Consider the following 24,736-nt stretch of genomic DNA (forward strand, 5'->3'; position numbering starts at 1 on the left):
GTCTGTCGGCTATGCTTGGATGAAGGAAAGCGATGCAGCATTCACTTCTGGGAGATATCTACTCCGAAATTGAGTCGACTTATGGGACTCTCGACGCTGGCTGCATTGGGGATATCGCTCGTGGACGAGGCAGTATAACATGTTCGCGCTAAGACAATTTCACATGCCTTTCCTGCCCAATCGGGCAAGTAACATCTTCCATCGCACGAATGCATGTGTCACCATCATCAAGCTTCCTGTGACACTTCCAATGAACTGCATGGCTACTAGCAGTACATTTTACCGTTCTGGCCTACATCGCCATGTCGTTGACAACGACTGTCGATCACCATGTGGGTTTCTCGGGCCGTTCCCGTCGATCATGGCTCGAGCTTCCAAGCCCCGCGGTCCCTTGCATGCGTGTGAATGAACAGGCGGTAAAGCCACGTTGAAGCTCAAGTTCTTAACATCTTCTCTTTACACATTGAACACATCGACAGTAGCAATACCGCCAGTATGAAGTTCACAACCATTATCACCGCTGTCGCTCTCTTCTGTGCGGGCGCATTGGCACTTGACAAGCCGTTGAACATCGAGAAGACGCACTCCGAAGAGTGCGCAGACAGCGAGCGCACAAAGATTGGTAACAACACAATCCTCCCTGTAACACACTATGAGCTATGCTGACTTGCGATAATTCAGGCGACAAGATCTCCATGCACTACCGCGGCACACTCGAGAAGGACGGCTCCGAATTCGACGCTTCTTACAACCGCAACCAACCTCTCGACTTCGCCGTTGGCAAAGGTCAGGTCATCAAGGGCTGGGATGAGGGAACTCAGGGCATGTGCATTGGTGACAAGAGGACGTTGACAATTCAGCCAGAGTATGGATACGGTGATCGCGGTGTGGGACCAATTCCAGGTGGTGCGGTGCTCATCTTTGAGATTGAGTTGATGGGAATCAACGGCAAGACCAAGGCAGAGGCACAGAAAGAGTTGTGAGTGCGGGCACGAAGCCTGGGTGGGAAGATAGGTTGGGGAGAAGCTAAGATAAAGCGACAACGATTTCGCGAAACAACCCGTCTGTTTCTCATATCACGTATACCTCGGACGGGCTCCGATCTGCAAGTGAGTAAGTGCAGAGCTTCCCTGATACTAAGCTACTTGTCTGCACGACGACGCCACCCTCCATGATCCAGCCTCATCAGGCGTCTGTGCGACGCAACGGCGTCTTGCGGCAGGATCACAATGGACATACTCTCAACTCATCGGATCGCGATGAATTCTGCTGTAGTATTTTATGACTACTCGCTGCCATTAAAGCTCCCAAGGGCCATGGCTCTTCACCCAATCCTCGATACTAATCAAATCCGCGTTCACCAACCACTTCCCACCATGCTCCTCCTGCTTCTTCTCCTCGCCAAGGCCGTAGTAGCTGTAGTTGCCCACGAGCAACATCGTCTCCAACAATTCATCTCTGATATTCTCCGGCAAAACCCCAGCGAAGACCTCAGCCGGCAGTGGCGCGAACTTGACTTCCTTCCTAGCCTCCTTGCTGGCAGCTGCCACAAGTTGCTTCGGTGTGGTCCATGCGCTAACGCCATGGGCGCGAGCACCGTTGGCATCTGCTCCAGATTCGAAGAGGCCTAGGACGTATGCGCCGCTATCGCGGCGTAGGTCGAGGAGGGGCCAGGCAATGTCTTCGGATGGGAAGGGAAGAGCAAGGGTTGGTGTGCCATTGACGTCGCGGATTTGTTGCTTGACGAAAGTGATGAACCTGTAGAACATGTTAGCCCGCTGCATGTTTTGACCTGTGAGGGAGACGTATATAGCAGGCATGAAGTAGCTCGCAAGCATATCGCCCTTGTTCTCTTCAATGTACTCCGCGACTTCTGCCTTGCCATCGAAATGCTCGACATGCTTCAATTCGCCATTCGTAAGCTTCTCAACATGCGGCAAGCTTGAGAAGACATAATGCTTGACACCCTGGGACTTGGCAGCTTCGAAAATGTTCTTGCCTTGCTGAATCTCTCGTTGCTTGTCCATGATAGCCCAGAAGTCGGTGGCACCGAAGACGCCGTAGGAGCCTTTGATGGCTTGCTTCATGGCCTCCACATCGTCAAGATCAGCTTTGACCATTTCGACGCCTTTGTCGGCGAGAGCCTTGGATTTGGAGCTGGAGGGGTCGCAAGTAACACCGCGGAGAGCATACTTGGAGGAGAGCTCTGTTCGCGCCAGAACGATGTCTATGACTGAGCCTCCCTGGTTGCCAGTGGCACCGAACACTGTAATGACTTTCTTGTCAGACATGATGGATCGATTGGACGTCGTAGTAGATTCCGAATTGTTCTGCAATGATCGGTACTGTGTGGGTGTCTTAGGAGTTTCTGGGTGATTATGTGCACCTCAGAATGTAGCAGGAGCCGACTCAGCCTTTCTTATACTGTAGCCTGTCCATACTCCCAGGCCAGACCTCTTGGCCTAGCCCGCACGCATCAAACGCTGCAGGATTGCACGTAGTCTAGCTATGGTCTCCACGTTTGCAATCCTCTTGTCAGGAACAGGTACAGCTTAGAAACATCCTCCGGCTGAAAGCAAGCTCGGAGCTGCGGTACACCGAAAGCGCGTCCTTTACGAAAGTGCTTTGCGGCCAATTAGATAACGACGCCCTGCATCTCGCGTTGGTGGCGTTGTGCTTCGCTCTCGCGCCCGACCAGAATTTCTTGTCCGGAGCTGCTGACTACACGTCGATGAGCATCGAAAATGTTCGAGGCATAGAGTTCACAGTCCCGCCACCGAATTGTTTCGTAGCCGGATGTCTTGAGCAACAGATCAACGTAAGAGCCCTACAGGAGAGAATGCTTTGTCCCGCCAGACATACTCGAAGCTCTCTGAGCCGGGTTTAGTCAGCTATGACTTTGCATGCGTTGTGCGCCGGACATAGCCGTAGAGCATTAGGCGAGCTAGACTTGGCTCATTGACGAACAAGGCCCATCAGCTTTGCAAGTCGCTCTGCGATATCATGTGCGAATCCCTCGTCGTTCACAGCGCGGTCGTCCTCGATCAAGTCCGTTTCGGTCTCTCTCAAGCCTTCACGAACTGCAGAGAAGATGGCTTTATCTGCTTCAGCGTCATAGAACGGGCCACCAGGTGATGCGAGCATGCTCACGCCACCCTTCGGCACAACTACTTGGACGTTGCTGGAGTTCCTGACGTGATTCTTGAGCTTGTCCACGATGAAGTCGCCAATCTGCCTGCATTCATCGGGCGACGTGCGTATCAGCGTAACAGTTGGGTTATGCTCAAAGAGCTTGCGATTCTGATACTTCTCCGGGACAGTCGCCTTTGGACCGAAATTTACCATATCTGTTGCGCCAAGGCTGATAATGCAAGGAATGCCGGCTTCCAGCGACGCTTCAAGTCGATGTTCTCCAGCACTCATGACTCCACCGCAGAGGTAGTCGCAGATCTCTGTAGTCGTGATGTCCAGCACAGCGTCCAGCTCGCCCTGCTCAACAAGGCGCTCCATAGCTTTCCCGCCATGGCCCGTACAGTGAAACACAAAGCATTCGACGTCGTAAGTGGATTCTAGGTGTTGTCGGACCGTGTCGACACAAGGCGTCGTGACGCCAAACATTGTTAGGCCGACTCGCTTCCGTTGCTTGCCATATGTCTCTTCGGCCAGTGACTTCTCATAAACTCTTGCCATTCCACAGATGGCTCCTGCCGCGTTCGAAAGAATGCGTCTCAGCAGAGAGTTGGTTCCTGCGATGTCAACAACAGAATACGTCAATGTCAGATCCGTCTCGCCGACGATAGGTCCAGTGTCTCCAGATGCAGCAGTGCTCACGATGAGCTTAGGAAATCCGATAGGCAGGATATTTCTGATGATGCCGGAAACCAAAGAGGTGCCACCGGTGCCTCCTGCACTGATGACTCCGTGTATAGCTTTGGCTTGGACTTGCTCGCCAACAGCAAAAGCTTCCTTGAGCCAGCTCTGCCCGCAAGAGATCATGTACTTTATGACATCTCCTCTTGCCAGTGATGATAAGTCTTGTCTTTCGAGTGGGCCATATTTGGAGGTCAACATATCTTGTGATACTGTGATCAACTCGTGCTTTGTTGGCGATCGTCCTACATCAACCAGTGTTACCCTCGTGTCATCGCCTCCGCTTTTGAGGATTTGCGTTCTGAGAAAGAGAAGTTCTTCAAGCTTAGACTTCAAGATGGTAGAATGTCAGCCATAACGAAGCCTAGGGTGATGGCTTGCACGTACGTCGCATGTTCCGAGGAGTACAATATGAGGCATTGCTGCTGATTGTTCTCTGCCAAAGCTCTATGAGGCTGTATCAAAACACGACTGCCTCCAGTCAGTCTCAGTGTGGTTATGTAGTAGATGTGTTTGAGGTGGAGCTCATGAGCACAAGCTCCAGGTACGACTGCGGAGGCCAGGGTCGTGCAGCTGCTGCGTCATCCTGCGAGGAAGATGCACCAGCTCGTGCGCGCATCAGAAGTAAGATATTCCCGGAGGTACATATGAACAACCTCCAGTGTGCATTCTGTTGCCGTGAATACTCTCAGTGACATATCGAACGATCAAGAATAAACGTTACCATGTCGCCCCCCACAGATCGCAAGCAGATCCTGGAAACGTTCCGCAAGCAGACACAAGATAGTCGAGCGATAGTAGGAGCAGGAGCCGGTACGTGACGCATCCTTTGTGCAAGGCCCCGTTATTGACCACAGTCAGGCATTGGTCTTTCTGCCAAGTTCATCGAGGAAGGTGGCGGAGACCTGATCATCATTTACAACAGTGGGCGGTTTCGCATGGCAGGTCGAGGATCGCTGGCCGGACTGATGCCATACTCCAACGCCAACGACGTGGTCGTCGACATGGCCAAGGAGGTGATACCGGTCGTGAAGCATACTCCAGTTATCGCAGGCATCTGCGGGACAGATCCGTTCAAAGACATGACTCGATTGCTGAAGCAGCTGAAGGAACTGGGCTTCGCAGGCGTGCAGAACTTCCCCACTGTGGGATTGATCGATGGCACCTTCCGAGCGAATCTGGAGGAGACTGGTATGGGCTTCGATATGGAGGTCGAGGCGATTCGGATAGCGCATGAGATGGACATGCTCACCACTCCATACGTGTTCAACGCTGATGAAGCAACGAAGATGGCCACGGCGGGTGCGGACGTTGTTGTTGCGCACATGGGCCTTACCTCGTCTGGGTCGATAGGTGCCAAGTCGGGCAAGAGCCTTGATGACTGCGTGAAGGAGGTCCAAGCCATCCGCGATGCTGCGACGAAGGTCAACAAAGATATCATGGTGCTGTGTCATGGCGGACCTATCGCGGCACCAGATGATGCAAAGTACGTGCTGGAGAAGGTCAGTGGCATCCATGGATTCTTTGGAGCCAGCTCGATGGAGAGGCTGCCGGTGGAGAAGGCCATCACAGGCATAACGCAGGACTTCAAGAGGATCGCCGTCAAGCAATGATGCGCCTCATGAAATCACGCGTCAAGCAATGATGTCGTGCTTCACGCGTCGACGCGTCAAAGGTGAAAGTGCCAACGCAGTTGGATGTCGGCAGCCGCAACGCCATGTACTCGGTGCTTGCTTTCGAAAGGAGTAACACATCAGACAGACGGGAGCCTCGTAGGTGCCTGCAGGTGGCCCGGTCATGTGTCTGAAAACGTTGTTGGTGTCATTAGAGAGCAGGGATGAGTCGGGAGATATGTCCAATGGCAACACCCAAGTGCACCTCACGCCTCGTCACGAGGCCCCCTACCCTTGCACCCTCCCGCAGTGCTGGCAGTGCTGGCACCTCCGCGACCACCACTTCTTCTTGCCATCTACTACAACATGCCGAGCAGTGACAGAGGCAAGGCGTCTGCACAAGATGCCGGCCTTTTCGACGCCTTCCAGCGCTTCTCGAGAAAGACGCACGCTGCCGACTACCTTGGTCTTGCCGTCCTGGTCGCTGGATATGTGCTGCTGAAGCTGTTCGGCGAGCCATTCCATTCACAATTTCGCCTGGACGATCCCAGGATACAGCACCCGCACGCAGAGGTAGAGCGAGTTGGCGTTGGTATGTGATGCATTACCTACATATCGACAGGGCAGTGGTGGAAGATGTGGCTAATGCACGCCACAGTATGGCTCTTCACCTACGCCGGCGCAATACCTCTTGCTGCATTGGCGGCCTGGGCCGTACTTTTACGCCCTGACGCGAATAAAGTGCACATCACTATGCTAGGGCTTGTCATTGCTATCCTCACCACCACCTTTCTGACCGACCTTTTCAAAGACGCCATTGGACGACCGCGACCCGACCTCGTTGCGCGATGCAAGCCAGGAGCCGACACTCCAAGAAATGAGATGGTGACGGTGGATGTATGTACAGAGACAAACCATCACCTGCTACACGATGGCTGGCGGAGCTATCCCAGTGGACACAGCAGCTTCAGCTTCGCAGGTCTAGGCTGGCTTGCTCTCGTGCTCGCTAGTCAGACGCATGTCTTGCGACCCCGAGCCAACCTCGCCACTGTACTGGTGTGCCTGGCGCCTCTGGTAGGAGCTGCGATGATTGCCATATCACGATTGGAGGACTACAGACATGACGTGTTTGACGTCGTGAGCGGGTCAGTGTTGGGTATGGTCGTTGCCTATCTCAACTGGAGAAGATACTACCCAAGCTTGCTTGACAGGCAATGCCACGAGCCGTACGTACCACTCACCGTTGCTAACGGCACGTCCAGTCCGAACAGCGGGTTCCAGCGAGTTCGAGACGAAGAAGAAAGCTACGGTCATGACCGGCAAATGGCTGAGGACGAACGAGATTATTGATACTCCAACACATACAATCATCATTTTTGGCCGTCTTCTGACCATTCTGGCACCTACACTCAATACTGCATGGTAAGTGCAAGAGCGGCTTAATGACCGACAACCTTGGCATCCATCGTGCATCGAAACGAGCAGATCGATCTGCCAACCACGTACCCCAGGCGTCGCAGCCTTCTATCACATAGCTGGGATGGTGCAGAACCGAAGATGTCATGAGCAGTCACAAGGCTACAGCTATCACATCGGTACGGCCAAAGTCAACGACTCAGAGGCTTAACAGTGCTCATCGATGATCGTCACGAGGGTTCCATGTCCATAGTCGGTCATAATGCCGAAGATGTCCACAGCCGGCGCGACGGCACATGAACGAACAGAGTTAGAACGATGCGAAGACATGCATTGTCGATATATTGATACATCGCAGGACAACTATTGGCTCAAATAAGATCGCATCCCAGGTACAGCTAGGGTTGCAAGGCCAGCGTGGATTAAGCAACAGCCTCGTTGGCCTCGTAGTGGCTGTGGCCACTAGGTGGATGGCTGTACGTGGCTTATTGACTAAGCTCGTGATTGTTGATTGATGTTTAATAGGTCCCCTTCAAATATTGTGCCTTAGGCAACAAGAACGTCGTGTCGAGCTCTCTCGGATCGGGCTTAAAAGCGCTAGGTACGTGCTATCGAGGTAGGTAATTACTACACGACGCGTTGTTACGCAGTATCGTGCTTATATCGCCGTCGCTAGGTCACTTTGTGATTCCAGAGTTATGGCCGTTGTAGCCGAAGATTAAGCCTCGATGGCCGAGCTACAGCCACGCAACAAATGGCCAGTCTGGCAATGTGGCGGGCAACCCTAGGTACAGCTTCGCATAGAGAGAACATTATAGATGCCACTTTAGATCTCCCCTTTTTGAGCATTATCAACACGCGGTGTTGAGCCTCATATCGCTATAAACGACTTGTGCGAAGTCCGCACGCGCTCCGCGCGAGCACTGCCGTTACTGTCTCGGCAGCGCTTTGCAGCAAGAATGAACCGATCTGCAAACGACCTTTAGACCGCGATCCCGGTCCTTAGCACCCGTCTCCGCAGAACGTCTAGCAAGGGCTTCGAGCTAGACTAAGGCCCTGTGTCGTTGCACAGGTTCTAACCACTTTTGACAATCAAAAGCACGAGCCCACTGCGTACCGTAAGTTCTAGCTACGTTGTTTAATCCGGGTATGTATAAGCTGTATAAAGGCCGCAAAAAAGTTCTGCTAGCCTTAGGATATCGCACGAACGTTGACATCGCAAGCTACTAAAAACTAGGCTAACATCTGCAAGGGTCAGACTGGATCCTCAGTCCCTCACCGAACTGCAAGCGCGCGGGTATATCCTCTCACGACCAGGATATGTTCGCTGTCGGAGCGGCGTATTCTCCAGTTTGACCCTTGCAGATGTTATAACGAGTATCCCAGAGCTTTCCGAGGTTGCCGTAGCTCAAAAAAGCGACTCCTGGTCGGGACTAGGAGTCTATCGCGAATCTAACGCCAACGCAGTGCTCCGTGCTCACCTCCTAGCCTTGAAGCCTGTTTTAAGGATTGGATTTTGACGTTAGAGCAACGATACAGGGCCTAAGGAAGTTAGCGACTCTGAATGGTCAAACCCAAATGTGATCTGGCGAGTGCGGGAGTTGCCAAAAGACCATGACATGCCTCTATTCGCAACGCTTGGTTCAGATCTTTCCGCTCCTTCTCGAGACCTTTGCACGCTCTCCAAGCGTTCGAAGCAGGGGAGCAACAGCTTTTTCTCTTGGCCTGGAAAGATATGTTGCGAGCAATCTCTCGACCCCAGGACACCATCTGGGTCCTACCCTGGGAGGAAGCCAACGCGCCATATAAGCGTTGGTGCTCGACCTAAACGACATCCATAGATGATAGACCCAGCAAGGTGTCCAAAACTGCCTTCTAGTAGACGAAATCCCGGGAACCGACGACTTTCAACCTCTGCTACATTATACACCGCACGTCATACATCGACATGCCATCAACGGAACAACTCGTCAAAATCTTCGCAAAGTTGACAAAAGCGCCAAATGTTACCCAAGGCCCTCTCCTCCTAAAGGTACTCTGGACCCTTCTCGCCTTCTCCATCATCATCGTCGCCCTCCGTATCTGGACAAAACTCCAACGCGCCCACCGCCTCTACTACGATGATGTCCTCATGGTCGCGGCACTGCTTGTGGGAATCGTCCACGCCGTCATGGTCACCGTGGCGATCTCCAAGGGCTTCGGTCGGCATATAATCCACCTGTCCATTCCGCAAATCGAAGGAACGATGAAGTACGGCGCGCTGTCGTTGATGTTTGGCTGGCTATCCCCTATGCTCGGACGGGTAGCTTTCTGTTGTACCATCTTTTACCTCACCAAGACGGACTCTCGCGTTTGGATCTGGCCGATCTGGGTCTTCATCGTAATGCAGGTGGCCGTGAATGTAGTGGGGGTTGTGGTGTTCTATGTCCAGTGTGGGACGGAGTTGGATATTTTCTGGCACGTGCAGAAGCAACTCAACTACGAGAAGTTCTGCTGGGATCCAAGGATTCAAACGGATTATCAGTATCTGATGGGGGCCGTCAATACGGTTACAGACTGCTTCCTAGCTGTCATCCCGGCTATCTTGATCGAAAATACCAAGCTATCGAGGAAAGCTAAGACGACGTTGTGGTTCTTACTTTGCCTGAGTACCCTGTAAGTATCATCCAATCGACTCTCTCCACTCTCAGGACTATCTTCTAACGACACGTGATTCTGCTAGGGCAATGATCTCCTCCATAGTCAAAACCTACGAGGCCAAAATGCTCAGCGAAGTAACCGACTACACCTATAACCTCTGCTCTTATGTGATATGGGTCTCTGTCGAAATCAACATCGTCATCATCACCGCCTCCATCCCATTCCTCCGACCCTTGTTCAAGCGACCCCGCCTCCCGGTGTCCCGCCCTGGGACTCGCAACCGCCTTGATGCTGCGCCGCCCTCTTGGAGGTCGCATATTCAGTTAGGAAGTGCGCTCAGTACGAAGAACAGTTCGAGGATCAAGGTCCATGAACATTCAACGCAGAGCGCGAGTGTGTCGAGTCTTGATGCGATTTTTGGGACGACTACGACCGAGGAGATCGAGGGCATCACGGTTACGAGGGAGGTGCAAGTTAGTTACGAGAAGCTTGATGCGCCGTCTGTGCATGCGGCGCTAGTCGGGCTTGTGCAGGGAGAAATGGCAAATCCTGGGTTGGCGAGGAGGTAGTGTACGATGTAAGATGTGTATATGTTGGGTACGAAGTTATGATACTATGACATCGTGATCGCTGCGCCTGCGACTCCGATCACGAGACCTCCTGGGCCTGAGATGCGTTTGTCCGGACCGTCGTTTAGGATGCCTTCGGATCGCCAGCGGTCGTTGAGATCGAGTTGCTTTCGGATCCATTCTGCTCTTCCTTCAGGTGGTACGATCACATCAGACCGGAAGTTCCCGTCTTCACCTTTGATCCAGTACTTAGATAATCCCCGCGAGACATGGCAACCACTTTAATCTCAACATCATTATCGTGCTCGAGTTTGCTGAGGAGACTTCTCTTCTTGGGCGCTGGGGATTGTGGGGCGTAGTCAGAGACTTTGATGGGAATGCGCACCATGCTGGTGTCGGTGTAGCCAGGAGGGAGGAGGTTGACACCGCCGGCGTTAGTCAGACCCATGCCGCCTTGGCTGTACATCATGCTCGTGTAGCTGTCGTATTGTTGGCGGGGAATGGGCTGGCCGGTGAGGGTTGTGCGTTGTTCATTGTTGTTGTGGTTGACAAGGGTGGCTGTTGTGAATGCCGTGTCGTTGGAGAGGGATGACGCAGTGGATGCCGTGTCGCTGGAGGCTCCATTTTGGTTACTACTTGCAGACATGTTGGCGATGGAGATATGGGTGTGTCTTCTGTAGGACCGCTGTCGTTCAAGTTGGTCTCGACGTGGTACATGTAAAGTCCAGCCTGTAGGGCTGAGCTCGTACCGCAGATCGCACGCTTGTCTGCTTCAATCGTACTTTATCCATCCTCTCGCGGGGCTGAGCAGTTTGGAAATGGAAACATTCCCAGATCTTTCTGTAGGGTGACACCAGAGAATGTACCTTCCACCATCAGAATAGAGGACGCAAGCAAAGTCAAGCTCAGCTGCGTGAAATGTCGTTGGCTGGCTCAATGCTTGTGGCTATACGGCGTGGCAGTGATCTGCTGCCACAGCCATGATGGCGCCGTCTGTTCCTGACGGCAATGCCGTCGATTCGCTGCTTTAGCCGTGGGAGCTTCGTGCCGCATTGTCAATAAGGGCTATCAATCACATGATGGGATACTGCAGAGGCTTGTTTGGGGATGAAGGAACACATGTATTGTTGACCTCGGACATGTGTTGTCAGCTGGTATGCAGCTAGTCTTAACGCTCCACCAATCAGACGTGATGTTTCTAGGCGGAGTGACCTTCGACACCTACAGTATCCAGTACACATCAGCCGCTGTCACCTTCCTCCCGCGGTGTGATTAGCGAGTCTCGTGAGCCAAGTCTTCGTCGTCGTCGTCGTCGTCGTCGTCGTCGTCTGTGTCTGTCTGTTGGGTGACTTGTGTCAGGTCTTGTCTCAGACGACATCTCGTGCCTCGAGCTCCACTCTCCACCACAGCTTTGGCCAGGCTCCATGAGGGGCACCACACTCCGACCCGATCTCCGTTGATATCAACATCACCACTTGACCAGGGCATCGATTGAAGCATATGGTCGTTTTCAACATTACTCTGGTCAGTGCAATAAGACAGCCTGAGCCGTGGTGTGGATCCTGAAAGAGTGACCGAAACACTTATACCGCATTATCGGTAGTGCTGTACATAGGAGGACCGCGTACGCCACAACAACCCGCCAGCACGAGAACGGATGAGGACTCCACGATGAGCTCGATACACGGCCCCCATGCGCGAGACGGGAAGGTGAAGAAGAACGCGGCGATTCCGCCTTCGCTGCATCAACGTGAGCCGTCAGGACCGACCACCTTCTTCCTGAAGACGGAGAAGGAGTTGGAGAAAGAGAAGCAGAAGCAGAAGACTGCACAAAGAGGTCGGAAAGCCTCGCGAAGCTCGATAGCGTCAGAAGAACAAAAGACACCCAATGCCAGCACAGTCATGGCCGAAAGCTCGTTTGGCGTCCAGAGTCTGGATGACACGATCAACTCGGTATTCCATGCGGCAGGGGCCACTTTGTCACGGACGGCAAGCAACAGCAGCGAACTGTCGTCCGTGAATGGCGACGACCCGCACGCGACACTACGCAAGCAGCGCCGAGCGGGCAACCGCGTTCACCCAACTATATTAGCCACTGGCCAACGCATCCTTTCATCAGAGAGATCGCCATCGCAGCGAGCTTCTGTTGTTTCGCCTCCCTCTAAATTAAACACAGACTCTCCACAGAGAAAGGGCGTTCGAAGAAGCTCCGCCACATCCTCGATTAACATGAGCCAACCACTGACGCCCATCCGATTGAGTCCGCATCCACATTCCGCGACACCTAGTACACCTCGATCTACATCGCCAAAGTCTTTCAGGCTGAGCGATGAGGAAGTCAGCATCGCTAGTGGAAGTCTTGCCGATGAGTCTAACAGCCAGGCAGTCCTCTCTGACGATGAAGACAATGATATGGTACCAGTTCGGCGAATGCCGCAACTCGTCATGCCCAGCTTAGCAATGCCCTCGAGAAGGCCTTTCACGGAGCAGGGGCGGCGGATGGGACGGGCGAAGATCATGGTCCTCGGTCCAAAGGGTATCGGAAAGTCAAGCTTCATCAACAGTGTGTTTCGAACGTCTGAGCACATTGTTCATGTCGACCAGGTGGCGCAAACTTCGTCAAGTCAGACATCACTCGCAACAAACACAGAAAACTACAACAACCCTTCTACATTCACCGAAATTCTGGCATCGACCAGGCCTTACCCTTCCTGGTGGACTGATGCTGAACGCAGTCGAAGTCTGCATAGGCGATCCAGCATCGGCGAAGGCGTACTCGAACGGAACCTGACCTTCATTGATACACCGCCACTGGACGACGATGACTCCGTACAAAGGGTGCTCGACCATGTCAAGCTTGGCTTGCGACGTGCTTCCAGCTTCGAAAGTTTGAGTGATAGTGAGATTGTGAGCCTGCTTGGGGGAGAAGGCGGCGTTCAGATTGATGCTATCGTGTACCTTTTTGATCCGACACCTCTCGAGGGCGCCAGTCCTGCACACTGGGGCAGCGAGCTGCATACGAAATTGCTACAGGACCTTTGCCGCTGGACAAATTTCATCCCGGTCATTGGTCGCGCGGACACTGTAAACCCAGAGCAGCTGTTCACAAGGAAGACTCAGCTCACACAAATGCTGGGCTCGCTCTTGTCCGAGTCATATCAGCTCAGCAGTGCCAGCGATGAAGTCACGCCCACTGAGCCCTTTGCGATATCATCAGCGCTGGATGATGATGCCGAAACAATCGATGCTAGCATACTCATGTCTTCACAGTACCTGCAGCCGCTTGCGCCAAGTGAGCTAGGAACGCTGGTCGACCTGCTCTTGACGCCTCACAACATTGCCAGGATGCGACACGAATCTGCTACAAAGTTTGTGACCTGGAGACAAGAAAATCTCCAAGCTCTCACTACACAATCTTCCTTCATTCGATCACAGAGTCCAGGAGTTACCAGTACTGGCAGTCTCTTGGAGGACCCGAGTAAGGTCCTTGTGCCCCACTCAACCTCTAGATACTTTCGCGCGCCATCATCTACGAGTTCAGACCGGTACGCGTTAGCAAACAACGGAGTCGGAGCATCCGAGCAAGCGCTGGCGCAGTATAACGAGCAGACGCAACCGTCAGAACCATGCCGTCAAGTGCGAATCGCGAAATGGGCGCAAGAATTGAAGCGTAGTCTCGACAACGAGCGCCGAAAGTACATTCAAATGTATACTACCCGATCGAACACACCAAGTTCTGACGAGAGCGAGAAACAGCTGATGACTGCAGACGCCATTCGCCGACCCAAAGCTGGTCGTCTCGGTGGTGACTTGGGCTTCATTGATCCCCGCGACCCGCTAGGAGTCCTTGCCTTCGGTCAGACTTTCAGAAGAGGGGGCTTTGTCCTCCTACAAGTCGTCGGTGGCTGTGGGCTGCTCGGTGCCGTGGCATATTGGGTCATGAGGAACTGGACAGATGTGCAGGAGTACTTTGGCATTTCGCAGCCTGCTGGTGTGATCAACGCTGCAGCTGTCCCTGCGCCTACGCAAAGGTCATTGTTCTCGGACTGGTTGGATGACAGTGCTGTCAGGAGTTTCTTTGGTTGGACACGCTGAAGTGAAGTCCATGCATGATGCATTTAAGGTGTGATGAGGTAACGATGTTTTTTTAATGCGATGCGACGAGTCTTTTGTTTGAGATACCATGATTTGATGCGGGATTGCATAGGGAAGGGGCTTAGCATGTGAGAGAGATACCATACCAACTCAGTTTTCTTTATATCGGCCTTTGGGCATCGACGTCTTTCATGTCTGCCAATGTGTTCCGAGCATTGATGCTCGTCAATGTCATTTTGCACCAAATGCCGTTGATCATTGACGGCAGACCAGACCATCAAACAGACTTAAGACCTCGTCACCGTCACGAATACATGAAGAGACTCGTCATGATTCAGTCGGACGCCTTTACGACACACCTCATTACAACAATGACTGAAGATATGGATGAAGCCTACAGAACTCCGACCGGACCACCTTCCCGCCACAGCGACGAGTCGGCTAATAGCGATGCGTCTTCAAGCGTTCTTGCTTCAAGCCATCCCTGTCCTTCACCTCATGACCTCGATCGACACGTCGTCCGCCCAATGTGAGGCCTGGCCCTCATTGATGGCGCCTGAGGTCTCGCGACTCGGTCTCGTTGATCGGCGACGCCAGCAAACAAGATCAGCAGCCATAAGATGGCTGCACGCCCTTCTACTATGCATCCACCCCATCCACTACTTCCGCAGACATCATTGAGCATCGTCATGGAAGCAGAAGGCGCAACCGGAACGGCATGGTCCTCGAAGTGCCCCAATCCACCTGTTAACAACAGTATCATAGCACCAACCACTCGCACGTCCGCACACTCCGGCCATTGGCACTGGAAAGGTGCACCCTCCACTCCGCCGCCTGTTCAAAATGCATCATTCCTGAGAGCATCCGTAAGCAGACCTTCTTTCGCCTCAGACGATGTCTTCAGCCCACTTCATCGAGAGAGACAGCCCCTGTCAAACAATGCCATCGACCCGGCCAGGACCTATGGCGGACGCTTCAGCAACTCTGAGGCTCAGCGTGCGTCTCCCGGTACTCCCTCCTCGCACGGATCCTGTGCCATCTACACAGATTCCGAAAGTGATGACTCGCGTTCCAGGAATGTGCCTCTTCGGAATCAGAAATGGATCTGGTGGCTAGCTCTGCTGGCGTTCCTCTGTCTCTGCAGTTTCGTAATCCTAGCCTGGTGGATAGCGAAGCATTGACGCGACTCATAGAGTGATCGCTCATGCTTCAACTCTGTGAACAATTCCCACAACTTTGATCCCTCCTCCATTCGTCGTACAATGGCAAATTCCAATTGGGTCGGTCGTCGTTACGAAACGCCTGCAGATCCTTCTGTTAGTAAGGTCCATGTCTCCAAGGGCAATTGCTAGCGCAGCGTTTGCTTCGCGTCGACTGTCGTATACCGCGATACAGGCGCTGTTGGGAACGAAGCCTTCCGGGTCAGGGTTGGTGAAGTCGTGGATGGAGATGTGGTATTGGTATGGGGGCTCGGTGAGATTCAGGAGGATCATGATGGACCTGGCGGCATCGTAGAGGAAGGAGGTCGCCATTGAGATGGTGGTTCATGGTTCGCTTTCATAAATGAGGCGATCTGGGCTCGCCAGTATGAGCATATCTGTGTTTGCTTTTGATCGTGAAGAGTGTCTCGCTTTCAGCCAGGTGGTCGGAATGTCTAGCAATGGAGAAGAGCGATAAAAAACACCTGAGCTCACGAAGTCGTGAAGAATGTCTCAGCTGTGTGAGTTAGTAGGTGCTGGCGGTGAAGAATGGTAAGACACGGCGTTTGCGATAGTGAATAGTGCGCGAGACGATGCCGACACATGTAGGCATTTCATACCATACCAGCATATCTACATATCCCTTTCCTCAGTACCCTTTCTCTAAGAAGAAGAGAATGCCACATCTCCACTGATGATCACGGGATCCTTATCAGCAAAGTTTGGTACATCGCCCAAAACTTCCTTCGCCTCTGGGCTGCTAGCAGCATTCTGGAAGTCCTGCAGCGACCCCCATTCAAGGGAAGCCTGGACCGCGTAGGGAGCGTCGTTGTCGAAGTAGATGACTCTCCAGGACTTGAGGCCGAACTTGGCCCACTTCTCTTGGACCAAGGGCATGTGTGTGGACTTGTAGTAGTCTTTGTTGAAGTTGACGCCCTGGGGGTAGACTACGGTGGTGGTTGCGCCCATGGTTGCAGTGTGTACTGGTGGTGATACTTGGGGAGTTGCTAGTCTTTGGAGTCTGCGAAGGGACTGGGCGTTAGCATAGGTGTGATTGTAAGATTGGGTGGTCGGCGCGGACTTACGGCTTCTTTTTCGGTTACAGTGTCTGCTCTGGATGTTTCCAAGTGTTGCGTACTTGACTGCATCGGCGGAGGCCAGAAGGGTCAATACTTATATCTCATCAAGGTCCCCGGAAGCTCTATCGTCAGTGCCCCGCTCTGGACTGGCGTCTGAAGACGCACGTGAGACGATCCCGACGCGGACCCCACCTTGGAAGGCATGATGGTTCGTGAATGGGAACTGCCATACACCCGAAGCTCTGCTGCTGCAAGAGTGGCGGGACGTCGGTATCGCTCTCGCCGGCTCACGACATGTTGAGCTCGTGTCGACGCGCTTGGGAGCTGAGTAGAGCTTGATGTAGTCTGTAGAAAATGCCGACCTCCTGCAGCACAGACGTTGTCGTCGCGCAGGGATCGTGCCTGCCAAACTCAACATGACACCCCACACCCCGCGCCGAACTTCGGCCCCTTCGTCTTCCACGCGACTCTCTCTAGAAACATCAACCGCCATACCTCCAAAAATGGCTGACGATCGACCAGCATCGCCAACGCCTGAAGAGCGAAAGAAGCTTGACGAGGAAGCCAAAAAGCGTGAAAATGAAGAACAAAGCAAACTTCCGTACAAATGGACACAAACAATCGCCGACGTCGATCTGGTCTCGCCAGTGCCAGGCAACCTGAAAGGCAAGGACTTTGATGTGAAGATCACCAAGACCACTCTCAAAGCCGGCATAAAAGGACAAGAGCCAATAATCGATGTATGTAGCACAGCTCACCCCACTACTCTCGAGATCCTCGCTGACTAACAAACCCCTCAGGGCACTCTCCCACACCCCATCGACCTCGACGAATCCGCCTGGACGCTCGAGACCTCCCCGTCTGGCAAAGAGCTCAACATCCACCTCCAAAAGGTCAACACCATGGAATGGTGGCCGCACGTCATCACCTCTGCGCCCAAAATCGACACGTCGAAAATCCAGCCTGAGAATTCAAAACTGAGCGATTTGGAGGGCGAGACGCGCACGATGGTCGAGAAGATGATGTATGATCAGCAGCAGAAGGAGATGGGAAAACCTACCAGTGATGAACAGAAGAAGATGGATATGTTGAAAAAGTTTCAGGAACAGCATCCGGAGATGGACTTTTCGAATGCGAAGATCTCGTGAGCGGGAAGGCCATGCTGAAGGCTCAGTCGGGAGAGGTGAGAGGCAGAGGGGTGCGTCTTGCGATGCGTGCAATACTGGGAAGTTCAGTGCGCTACTGGACTTCGTGGCTGTCGAAGAGCTCGCTGGCAGTGCACCCATATTGTGAAGCGCTATGCTGTGCAAAATCGACAAGGCTATGCAAAGATACCCAATACGATGCAACAATTCACCCCACTCACTGGGCATCCCCTTTACCTCTACGCCTCTACCTGATCTCTAACCCTCTGCAGCAACGGCTGACTCTCACCATCGTCCTTCCCCTCTGGCTTAGGATACGGCAAGAACCTAAACTCCCCATCCCGTATCCTACTAACTCTCCAACTTCTCTCCTTCTTCGCCTCCTCAAAGAACTCCTGGTTCTCCTCAAACGTCCTCCCACCCGTCTCAGGGCAATACAAATAGGTCCACAGCCCTGCGAACAGGTTCGTAGCTCCGAAAACCAAGAAGATCCAGTATTTTAGGTTGTTGAACATGATGGGGGTGAGCAACGTAATGGCGAAGTTGGCAAGGCCCCAAATGATGACTGAGACGGCTGTGCCTTGAGCGCGGGCCGTCGTCGGATCTGAAGGCGAGGAATGTCAGCTGGAGTGAAATGGCTTCTGCACATGGATTGCTTACATATCTCCGTTGGGATCAGCCACGGCGGTACCAACCATCCTATGCCAAAGGCGCCGGTAGCGATGTAAAGAACGACGATACCAGGGACGGCCACGGCGTCGACGTGGATGTGGAGCTCTGAGCTGTTGTAGGCCAGTCCGCCGAAGAGGGCAAGGAGGAGGAAGGAGATTGTGAGGGTACCAGAGCCGGTCAGGAGGACGCTACGACGGCCGACGGCGTCTATGAGAAGCCAGGCGAAAGTCATGAGTGCAAGGTAGGAGATGTAGTTCCCTTGGGTGAGATATTCGGATGTGCGGGTCCCGTAGCCTAGGAGTTCGAAGATCTGGGGTCCGTAGACGGATACAGCTGTGGTCGAGCATGTTAGTACTGAGTGACACGCAGACCGACTTTTGGATAATTTACCTCCATATCCCGTCAACGCTTGATTGACCTGCCCCATAATCGTCAAGATCGTAGGATGAAACTGTGCATGTCCCGGCGTGAACATATCTGTGTAGCCAATCTTATTATCACCCTCCTCCTCGTGACTTTTAACCAGCTCATCTCTCTGCTTCTCCGCCTCTTCCTCGTCCACGAACTGCATCAGTGCCTTCTTCGCATCTTCCTGCCGCTCGTGGAATACACACCACCTCGGGCTCTCCGGTAGCCCACCAATAAACGCCATCAACACGACCGGAAACACCTGCATCGCAATGATTGGAATCCGCCAGGCCCACTGATTCTGCTTTCCCAGAGCTCTGGTCACAGCGAGATTGATGCCGAACGCAATGTTCAGACCCAGAATGTTCGCTTGGAATTCCTGGGCCAGAGCTTTTCCTCGAGCATCGTCGCTGCTGAGTTCGCTCGAGTATACCGGCACCACACTATCCACACCTCCTACTCCCAGTCCCATAACAACTCTTCCTGCGTACATTACTGCCAGAGCTCCCGGCATCCCGTTCAATCCTGCAATGAACATAATGAGATTCCCCAAGCTCGCCATGGCGAGACAGCCAAACAGCGCTTTTTTACGCCCATAGTTATCTGCAAGCCAGGAAAAGAGCACAGCGCCGACGGAGCAGCCTAGGTAATAGACTGCTACGATCACTCCGACTTGAGGATCCTCTTCTGCTATGCCCATTGTTCGGAGATAGCTCTTATTCGTGTTGATCAGGCTCATCATGCCTTGATCGTAGCCATAGAGGGCTATGGCCGAGGAGGAAAATGCGACGACCTACCATTGTGAGCCTTCAGGCGTACTTACTGCTGGATGTGCTACCAAGGGTGTGTTGGAGTGAGGACGTTGTCTTACTTGCGACTTCTTATCGCCCAAGAAGTTTGTGAAGCCCATCTTGGCTGCTGGTGCGGGGCCCGCAGGCTTGGTTCGAGATCGTGGAGAATCCTTGCTCGAGGGCAAGAACGAACGACAAGAGGTATGAATCAAGATCTGTGCAACATGAGGAAACAGACAGCCCTTCTTTATTCCAAAGGTAAGAGCAGAGAATGGATGAGGGACTTTCGATCACAAGATCTGATCATGTTTTGCTCAACGTCGATCTCCAAACTCAATTTCTCGTGGAGCATGACGTGCGGCCTGCAGGAAGCAAGATCCTCCATGGAAGTCATCTGGTTGTTGACACTGAAGCTACAGCTATCATCTGCTGTCGATGAGATAAAGTTGGCGGTGAAGCAGTCGGTAGCGACGTTGAGGTCGTCAGTGTGACGCTTGAAGAGCCATGGCCTCCTCCAGCGAAAGTGGTATAGCACTCCTGTGCACCCTCTACCCAGCCTCATCTTCGAAACAGGAGAGGGTCAGTACTCAGCAGTCTCATCCCTTTGATCGTACGCAATAGCTTAGATACCAACCAGATCCTCTCCCTCCTCCGCCACAACGCCCGAGACTACTATCCCCTCCCCTCCTCCCTCTGCACAACATGGTCCTACTTCACTCCCATCAACCCTCCTCCTAACAGCCAACCTCTCGTCGTCGGGCTGGAAGTGTACACAGACAAAGTAAATCGCCCCATTCCCTTCCCATCTCTTAAGACGCCTGACCTTTGTACGAGTCCGCCCTCCAACGCCAAGTCGACGATACAGAATACTTCCAAGCCTACCACAACACCGTCAAGACAGAAGGCCTTTATGCAAAAGAAGAGCAATTAGAAGCATGGTACTTCCATTCCGGCTTCATGGCTCGCTCAGATCGTGCTCTCGCACACAGGGGCAAGACGATTGTTAGCATCACTCGCTTTTCCGGTGAGAAGGATGGGATTGTCAATGCGATACAGTAAGTGCCTGTACATGACGTGTCTCAAGCTTTGTCCAATGAGCAATAGGAACTTCTTACCTTTCGTACGAAACCAAGAGCCGGGTGTCCTAACGTACTCGACCTTTACGAGACCAAAGGCGGCGAGGGAGGTATTGGTGTTTGCCAGGTACAGAGATGGCAAGGCGTTGGAAACTCATGGCGAGGCGCGCGAACATGGTGTGGCTGTAGAGGCAATCAGGAGCTATCTAGATCCTGACTTCGACTTTGAGAAGTCCACGACGCTTTGGAGGGAGGTGGATGATAGTTTTGTAGGAGGTGTTGCCGAGATCAAACAGAAGCTGTAGAGCACCGGCGGGTTCTTTGCACAAGTTTTTGTCTTCGGCTGAGGTTGAAGTGTCGAATGGCTGTATCATTGATCCAGTTATTGGGACCAGTCTAGACAGTACTGTGAGAGTTCAATCCGGTTCATTACTTCGTACTGTTCCACCGCGCGGTAGGATAAGCTGCTTTTAGTCTAGACATACATTGATCGAAGTTGTGTCTCATCAGTGGTAAGCAAGTCGGACCAAAAAGTTAGGAAGAAACAAGATCCCCATGATGACGTTAATGCCGCCGTAACGCCCACCTGTGAGCTGACCACATTGCCCTGCTCTCCATCCGTGAACGCCTCGCCAAGCTTTACTCAGGTAGTGGTATCCTCATAGCCCGCTGCTAAGAAGCGCGAAAAGATTGTGTCGTTGTCGTCGTCGTTCGTGCGTGTATCTCGGGCTGTTGGCTCCGGGAACGTATATCGCCGCTTCACTGCGACTGGAGGAAGTCGTGTTGGCCGGTTCTAGTTTGCCTCAACTTCCAATGCCCTGCACTCTGTCAGTCAAGACTTGTCGCATGGCAGCTCAGGATACTCTCACCTCTTCTCATCAATCGGGCACTTAGCCTTGGCCCGGAAAACCGCATCCTGCCCCACCATCCTCCTCGACAGCGCCCTCTCCACTTTGGCCCCGAGTGCAATCTTGCTCACCTCCTCCGTCTTGTGCGCGTTCATCACAAAACGCTGCTTATCTGCCCTCTCATCGCTCATACGATCCAGCACATTCGCAAAGCACTTGATCTCCGCCGTCTTAGGGTCTGTAGATGAAAGCGTCAAGGAGCTGCCAGTGGCCGCAGTGTTACCGTAGACGGTGCGGCCGCCGTTCTCTGGGATCGTTTGTGGCGTCAGGAAGGTCTGTTCGCTGAAGCGCGAGGTGGTGTAGTGGTTCGTGGACGAGCGGTTGGAGGTTGTGTCGAGCGTTGGAGCGAGAGATGGCTGGAGAGATGGGGCGCCGGAGTAGGTGCTGAAGCGGGCGTCGTTGCGTGTCTGGGCAGGCATTGTGTGAGTCAAGATCGGCAGGCAGGCAGGATGGGTGATGGTGTATGTATGTTGGCTAGGAGATGATGCGACAACATACCATGGTGTCGTATTGAATAAGGTAGCTGTCCCTGTGTTGTTTCCTGCCACGTGCCTGCAATGCGAGTTAAGCTTTGATACCGTGCCGAAAACGTGCTTCTTCCACATGTGGATGCGAACGTACCTCACGTTGCTGGCGCTGCACCAAGGAAGCGTGGTGGTGGACGGGACGAAAGGTCTGCCGAATGCGCTGTCGAGAGCGCGAGGTCGCAGGTATAGCACGCGGCTGCGAGAACTATCCCTTCGTCGAGGAAAGTGAGACAGTCGTCTGAAACGAGGCACAGAAGCGGATGTCGTTGGTTACACTGTCGCACTCTCACAGCACACAGTCGCGGCAGGGCGGGACAATCGCGGTATGGTGATGTGATGTGTGTGGGCGCGGTAAGATGTCGTGGTGGAAACCTCGTTACTTTAGTGAAGAGCCAGGGAAGAGGTGTCTCGGCGACTCAAATGCTTGGGCGAGCGATGCTTTTGACTTCAGCGGCAGAAGCTGGCGAGAGCCTTCCCTTCGTCGTCGACGATCAGCAGGAGCTGTGAAACTGCCTATCGATCTGCGGCGGACCGGGGGGAGGTCGAAGTGTGAAGATTGCGTTTACGTTGACGTTGGTTTCTTATAAGGCACTGTTTCTTTACAGATACACCAGGCGTAGAACGCCCCATATTGCAGACACAGCGCCATTCGGTCTCTCAATCCCTTTCTTGCTCGTGTCACCGTCCAACAAGGGCGTCCCCAGTGGCCTGCTTGCAGCCATGTGCGTGCAAGGATCATGTTCAAGCCGACCGCGTGCCACATGCGTCCGACTCCGCCCCGAAATCTAGTTGCCATCGACAAATCACAGCTCGCGTCGTGGAGGCCGCGCCTGTTGGACCACGTGGAAGCAATCGCCACGTTGTCCGCTCCGCCAACTTCCTTCATCCATCTCATCCTTCGCATCATCATCATCATCATCAAGCATCCTTACGATAAAGTCTAGCCTTCCACCTCCGACTGTCTCGTCACTTTCGAAAGTATGAGGAGATCCAACTCGTCCTTCACCGTATGTTATGCCACGCAAGCCGTAGCCAGATCACCTCTGTCAGATGAAGCCGCATGAAGCCGAACTGCAACCCAACTTGACTGCATGACACGAGAACATCAGATCCTCCATCCCGGCCAGGACCTCATGTCAAGCCTGCTGCGTTACCCGGCCTCTCTACCCGCCTGCATGACAGTCATGCAGAGCTCAGCTCGTTTCTTCCGCCCGGACTTTACGATGCAGTCGTGAGCTGATGTAGACATTGCAATCTACAGGCCTTCTCGCCCTGTCTTCTGCTATCTTGGAGGACAGGACGGCTACTCTACCTCTGGCAGACTATGGGCAGGCCCGCGGGGAAGCGTTCAACGGAAGAGTCTACATACCACTGTCAGTCGGGGCCAGAATTGTCAAGCATGAATGCCGAGCCAAGAAGGCTGTCTCAACGATCTGCTGGCATTGGTAGCGAACACTTCTGACCAGGGACTGGTTCGACCTCTTCGTTGGCTCTCACTTCATATGGCCTGGAAGGAAATCTTGCAGATATTGGAGCGAAATGCAAGACAGGGGCTGTGTGCATGTGACACATTTGAGGCTCTGGCAGCGATCTGGTACGCACAGTGAACACACCATGTCTCCTTTTACCCCTTTCAAATCACCTCTGTTCTACTGCGTCTGTTTCCCTTCCCACCAATACTTTGTGAATTCGCCTCCCTCTGGCTCCTCTCCTCCTCCCACTGATCAAAACTCTTACCCACCTCCGGACTCCTGCTTGTCTCTGTCCTGCTTCTGCACCCACTTCCGTCCTCTCGATGTGCGATCCCCTTCATCTCACTTATCATTTCCATCCTCTTCCAATGGTCACTAAGCTCCTCCCAATTGCGACTAGCTGGATGCACGGGCGCCCCATACTGTGAGAATTGCAGAGTTATCGCTTCAAAACTCGTCCAGCGCGCGCTACCGTTGAGATCATCGCAAAGGCGCAAACCCTCGTCTCTCTCTCGAGAGAGACACGAGGGCCATGTGGCCGTGCGGTGGGATGCCGATGGTAGCGAAGAGGGGACAGTGGTCCAGATCTTGTGGCGGTTGCAGGCGATTTCGGTGTAAGATTGCTTGAGGAGGTGTTCGATGTCTGGGCTGGAGCTCACTGTGGTTGGAGTTCCGGGTCTGGTGATGTGAAGCTGGTTGCTATGTGCAGGTGCTCGCAGCTTGCTGGTCTGAACGCTTGAGAGGCTTCTGCACTAGATAGCCTTACTTCTGGCGTGCCTCCATAGCTTGATTGTACCGGTCCGTACAGATCCTTCGCTGGCTATCGACAAACACCACATATGCAAACATTTTATAGCCATCGCGCTCTGAGATATCTCCTGCGCACCTCCCGGCCATGGTGCCGTCCTGCTTCACGACGAAGTCGATCCGCAAATGCTCTCGCCGGATGTTCGCAAAGAGAAGCTCAATGCCATCGATACCGCTGAGATGTGCCTGGTGAACGCTGATGTTTGAGGAGGGATGTGAACAATTCAGCAGCTCCTGACGTAAGACATCCACTCCTGGCCGTGCAGTGTAAGGCCAGACTGAAGCCCTTTTCGACAAGAGATCGTGCGGCGTGGCAACCAGGAATCTTGGATGCTTCAATGATCAATGCCACTTTTCCTGGCAGCGATGCCGTGGTGGGAGCTCCGGTCATGGCGGAGGAGTGATCAAGCAGATTCATTGATTTTAGTAATCTGTTTTCGTGACAGAAA

General features: G+C 53.2%; 13 protein-coding genes across 13 annotated transcripts; 7 read left to right on the plus strand and 6 right to left on the minus strand.

The window, feature by feature from the left end:
• Nucleotides 1–495: 495 nt before the first annotated feature.
• CLAFUR5_01661 (FK506-binding protein 2) lies at nucleotides 496–983 on the plus strand (the record flags this gene model as incomplete). Its single annotated transcript, XM_047900809.1, has 2 exons — nucleotides 496–622; nucleotides 682–983. The coding sequence occupies 2 exons, from the start codon at nucleotides 496–498 to the stop codon at nucleotides 981–983; spliced, it is 429 nt and encodes a 142-aa protein (XP_047756819.1).
• A 315-nt stretch (nucleotides 984–1,298) lies between these two features.
• CLAFUR5_01662 (NmrA-like family domain-containing protein 1) lies at nucleotides 1,299–2,291 on the minus strand (the record flags this gene model as incomplete). The annotated part of the gene is made up of 1 exon (XM_047900810.1): nucleotides 1,299–2,291. One exon carries the CDS (start codon nucleotides 2,289–2,291, stop codon nucleotides 1,299–1,301), a length of 993 nt encoding a protein of 330 aa, XP_047756822.1.
• A 664-nt stretch (nucleotides 2,292–2,955) lies between these two features.
• Nucleotides 2,956–4,290, minus strand: CLAFUR5_01663 (UPF0261 protein; the record flags this gene model as incomplete). Its single annotated transcript, XM_047900811.1, has 2 exons — nucleotides 2,956–4,200; nucleotides 4,258–4,290. 2 exons carry the CDS (start codon nucleotides 4,288–4,290, stop codon nucleotides 2,956–2,958), a joined length of 1,278 nt encoding a protein of 425 aa, XP_047756821.1.
• Nucleotides 4,291–4,595: 305 nt separating this feature from the next.
• CLAFUR5_01664 (ToMV susceptible protein tm-1(GCR26)) lies at nucleotides 4,596–5,483 on the plus strand (the record flags this gene model as incomplete). The annotated part of the gene is made up of 2 exons (XM_047900812.1): nucleotides 4,596–4,683; nucleotides 4,732–5,483. The coding sequence occupies 2 exons, from the start codon at nucleotides 4,596–4,598 to the stop codon at nucleotides 5,481–5,483; spliced, it is 840 nt and encodes a 279-aa protein (XP_047756816.1).
• Nucleotides 5,484–5,849: 366 nt separating this feature from the next.
• Nucleotides 5,850–6,833, plus strand: CLAFUR5_01665 (Diacylglycerol pyrophosphate phosphatase 1; the record flags this gene model as incomplete). The annotated part of the gene is made up of 2 exons (XM_047900813.1): nucleotides 5,850–6,075; nucleotides 6,142–6,833. 2 exons carry the CDS (start codon nucleotides 5,850–5,852, stop codon nucleotides 6,831–6,833), a joined length of 918 nt encoding a protein of 305 aa, XP_047756815.1.
• Nucleotides 6,834–8,847: 2,014 nt separating this feature from the next.
• On the plus strand, nucleotides 8,848–10,108 carry CLAFUR5_01666 (uncharacterized protein; the record flags this gene model as incomplete). Its single annotated transcript, XM_047900814.1, has 2 exons — nucleotides 8,848–9,554; nucleotides 9,622–10,108. The coding sequence occupies 2 exons, from the start codon at nucleotides 8,848–8,850 to the stop codon at nucleotides 10,106–10,108; spliced, it is 1,194 nt and encodes a 397-aa protein (XP_047755801.1).
• Nucleotides 10,109–10,313: 205 nt separating this feature from the next.
• Nucleotides 10,314–10,754, minus strand: CLAFUR5_01667 (uncharacterized protein; the record flags this gene model as incomplete). Its single annotated transcript, XM_047900815.1, has 1 exon — nucleotides 10,314–10,754. The coding sequence occupies one exon, from the start codon at nucleotides 10,752–10,754 to the stop codon at nucleotides 10,314–10,316; it is 441 nt and encodes a 146-aa protein (XP_047756817.1).
• Nucleotides 10,755–11,779: 1,025 nt separating this feature from the next.
• CLAFUR5_01668 (uncharacterized protein) lies at nucleotides 11,780–14,203 on the plus strand (the record flags this gene model as incomplete). Its single annotated transcript, XM_047900816.1, has 1 exon — nucleotides 11,780–14,203. One exon carries the CDS (start codon nucleotides 11,780–11,782, stop codon nucleotides 14,201–14,203), a length of 2,424 nt encoding a protein of 807 aa, XP_047755807.1.
• Nucleotides 14,204–16,065: 1,862 nt separating this feature from the next.
• CLAFUR5_01669 (uncharacterized protein) lies at nucleotides 16,066–16,371 on the minus strand (the record flags this gene model as incomplete). The annotated part of the gene is made up of 1 exon (XM_047900817.1): nucleotides 16,066–16,371. The coding sequence occupies one exon, from the start codon at nucleotides 16,369–16,371 to the stop codon at nucleotides 16,066–16,068; it is 306 nt and encodes a 101-aa protein (XP_047755806.1).
• Nucleotides 16,372–16,834: 463 nt separating this feature from the next.
• CLAFUR5_01670 (Nuclear movement protein nudC) lies at nucleotides 16,835–17,629 on the plus strand (the record flags this gene model as incomplete). Its single annotated transcript, XM_047900818.1, has 2 exons — nucleotides 16,835–17,221; nucleotides 17,282–17,629. Coding segments are annotated over 2 exons (735 nt in total), but the record flags the coding sequence as incomplete, so codon positions are not given.
• A 236-nt stretch (nucleotides 17,630–17,865) lies between these two features.
• On the minus strand, nucleotides 17,866–19,616 carry CLAFUR5_01671 (MFS-type transporter oryC; the record flags this gene model as incomplete). Its single annotated transcript, XM_047900819.1, has 4 exons — nucleotides 17,866–18,230; nucleotides 18,287–18,631; nucleotides 18,689–19,499; nucleotides 19,578–19,616. The coding sequence occupies 4 exons, from the start codon at nucleotides 19,614–19,616 to the stop codon at nucleotides 17,866–17,868; spliced, it is 1,560 nt and encodes a 519-aa protein (XP_047757019.1).
• Nucleotides 19,617–20,001: 385 nt separating this feature from the next.
• On the plus strand, nucleotides 20,002–20,878 carry CLAFUR5_01672 (uncharacterized protein; the record flags this gene model as incomplete). Its single annotated transcript, XM_047900820.1, has 4 exons — nucleotides 20,002–20,076; nucleotides 20,135–20,278; nucleotides 20,332–20,552; nucleotides 20,602–20,878. The coding sequence occupies 4 exons, from the start codon at nucleotides 20,002–20,004 to the stop codon at nucleotides 20,876–20,878; spliced, it is 717 nt and encodes a 238-aa protein (XP_047757016.1).
• Nucleotides 20,879–21,366: 488 nt separating this feature from the next.
• CLAFUR5_01673 (uncharacterized protein) lies at nucleotides 21,367–21,982 on the minus strand (the record flags this gene model as incomplete). Its single annotated transcript, XM_047900821.1, has 3 exons — nucleotides 21,367–21,391; nucleotides 21,443–21,888; nucleotides 21,980–21,982. 3 exons carry the CDS (start codon nucleotides 21,980–21,982, stop codon nucleotides 21,367–21,369), a joined length of 474 nt encoding a protein of 157 aa, XP_047757017.1.
• Between the last annotated feature and the right edge of the window lie 2,754 nt (nucleotides 21,983–24,736).

Source organism: Fulvia fulva, chromosome 1 (assembly GCF_020509005.1).
Source record: "Fulvia fulva chromosome 1, complete sequence".
In the NCBI taxonomy this organism is placed as follows: domain Eukaryota; kingdom Fungi; phylum Ascomycota; class Dothideomycetes; order Mycosphaerellales; family Mycosphaerellaceae; genus Fulvia; species Fulvia fulva.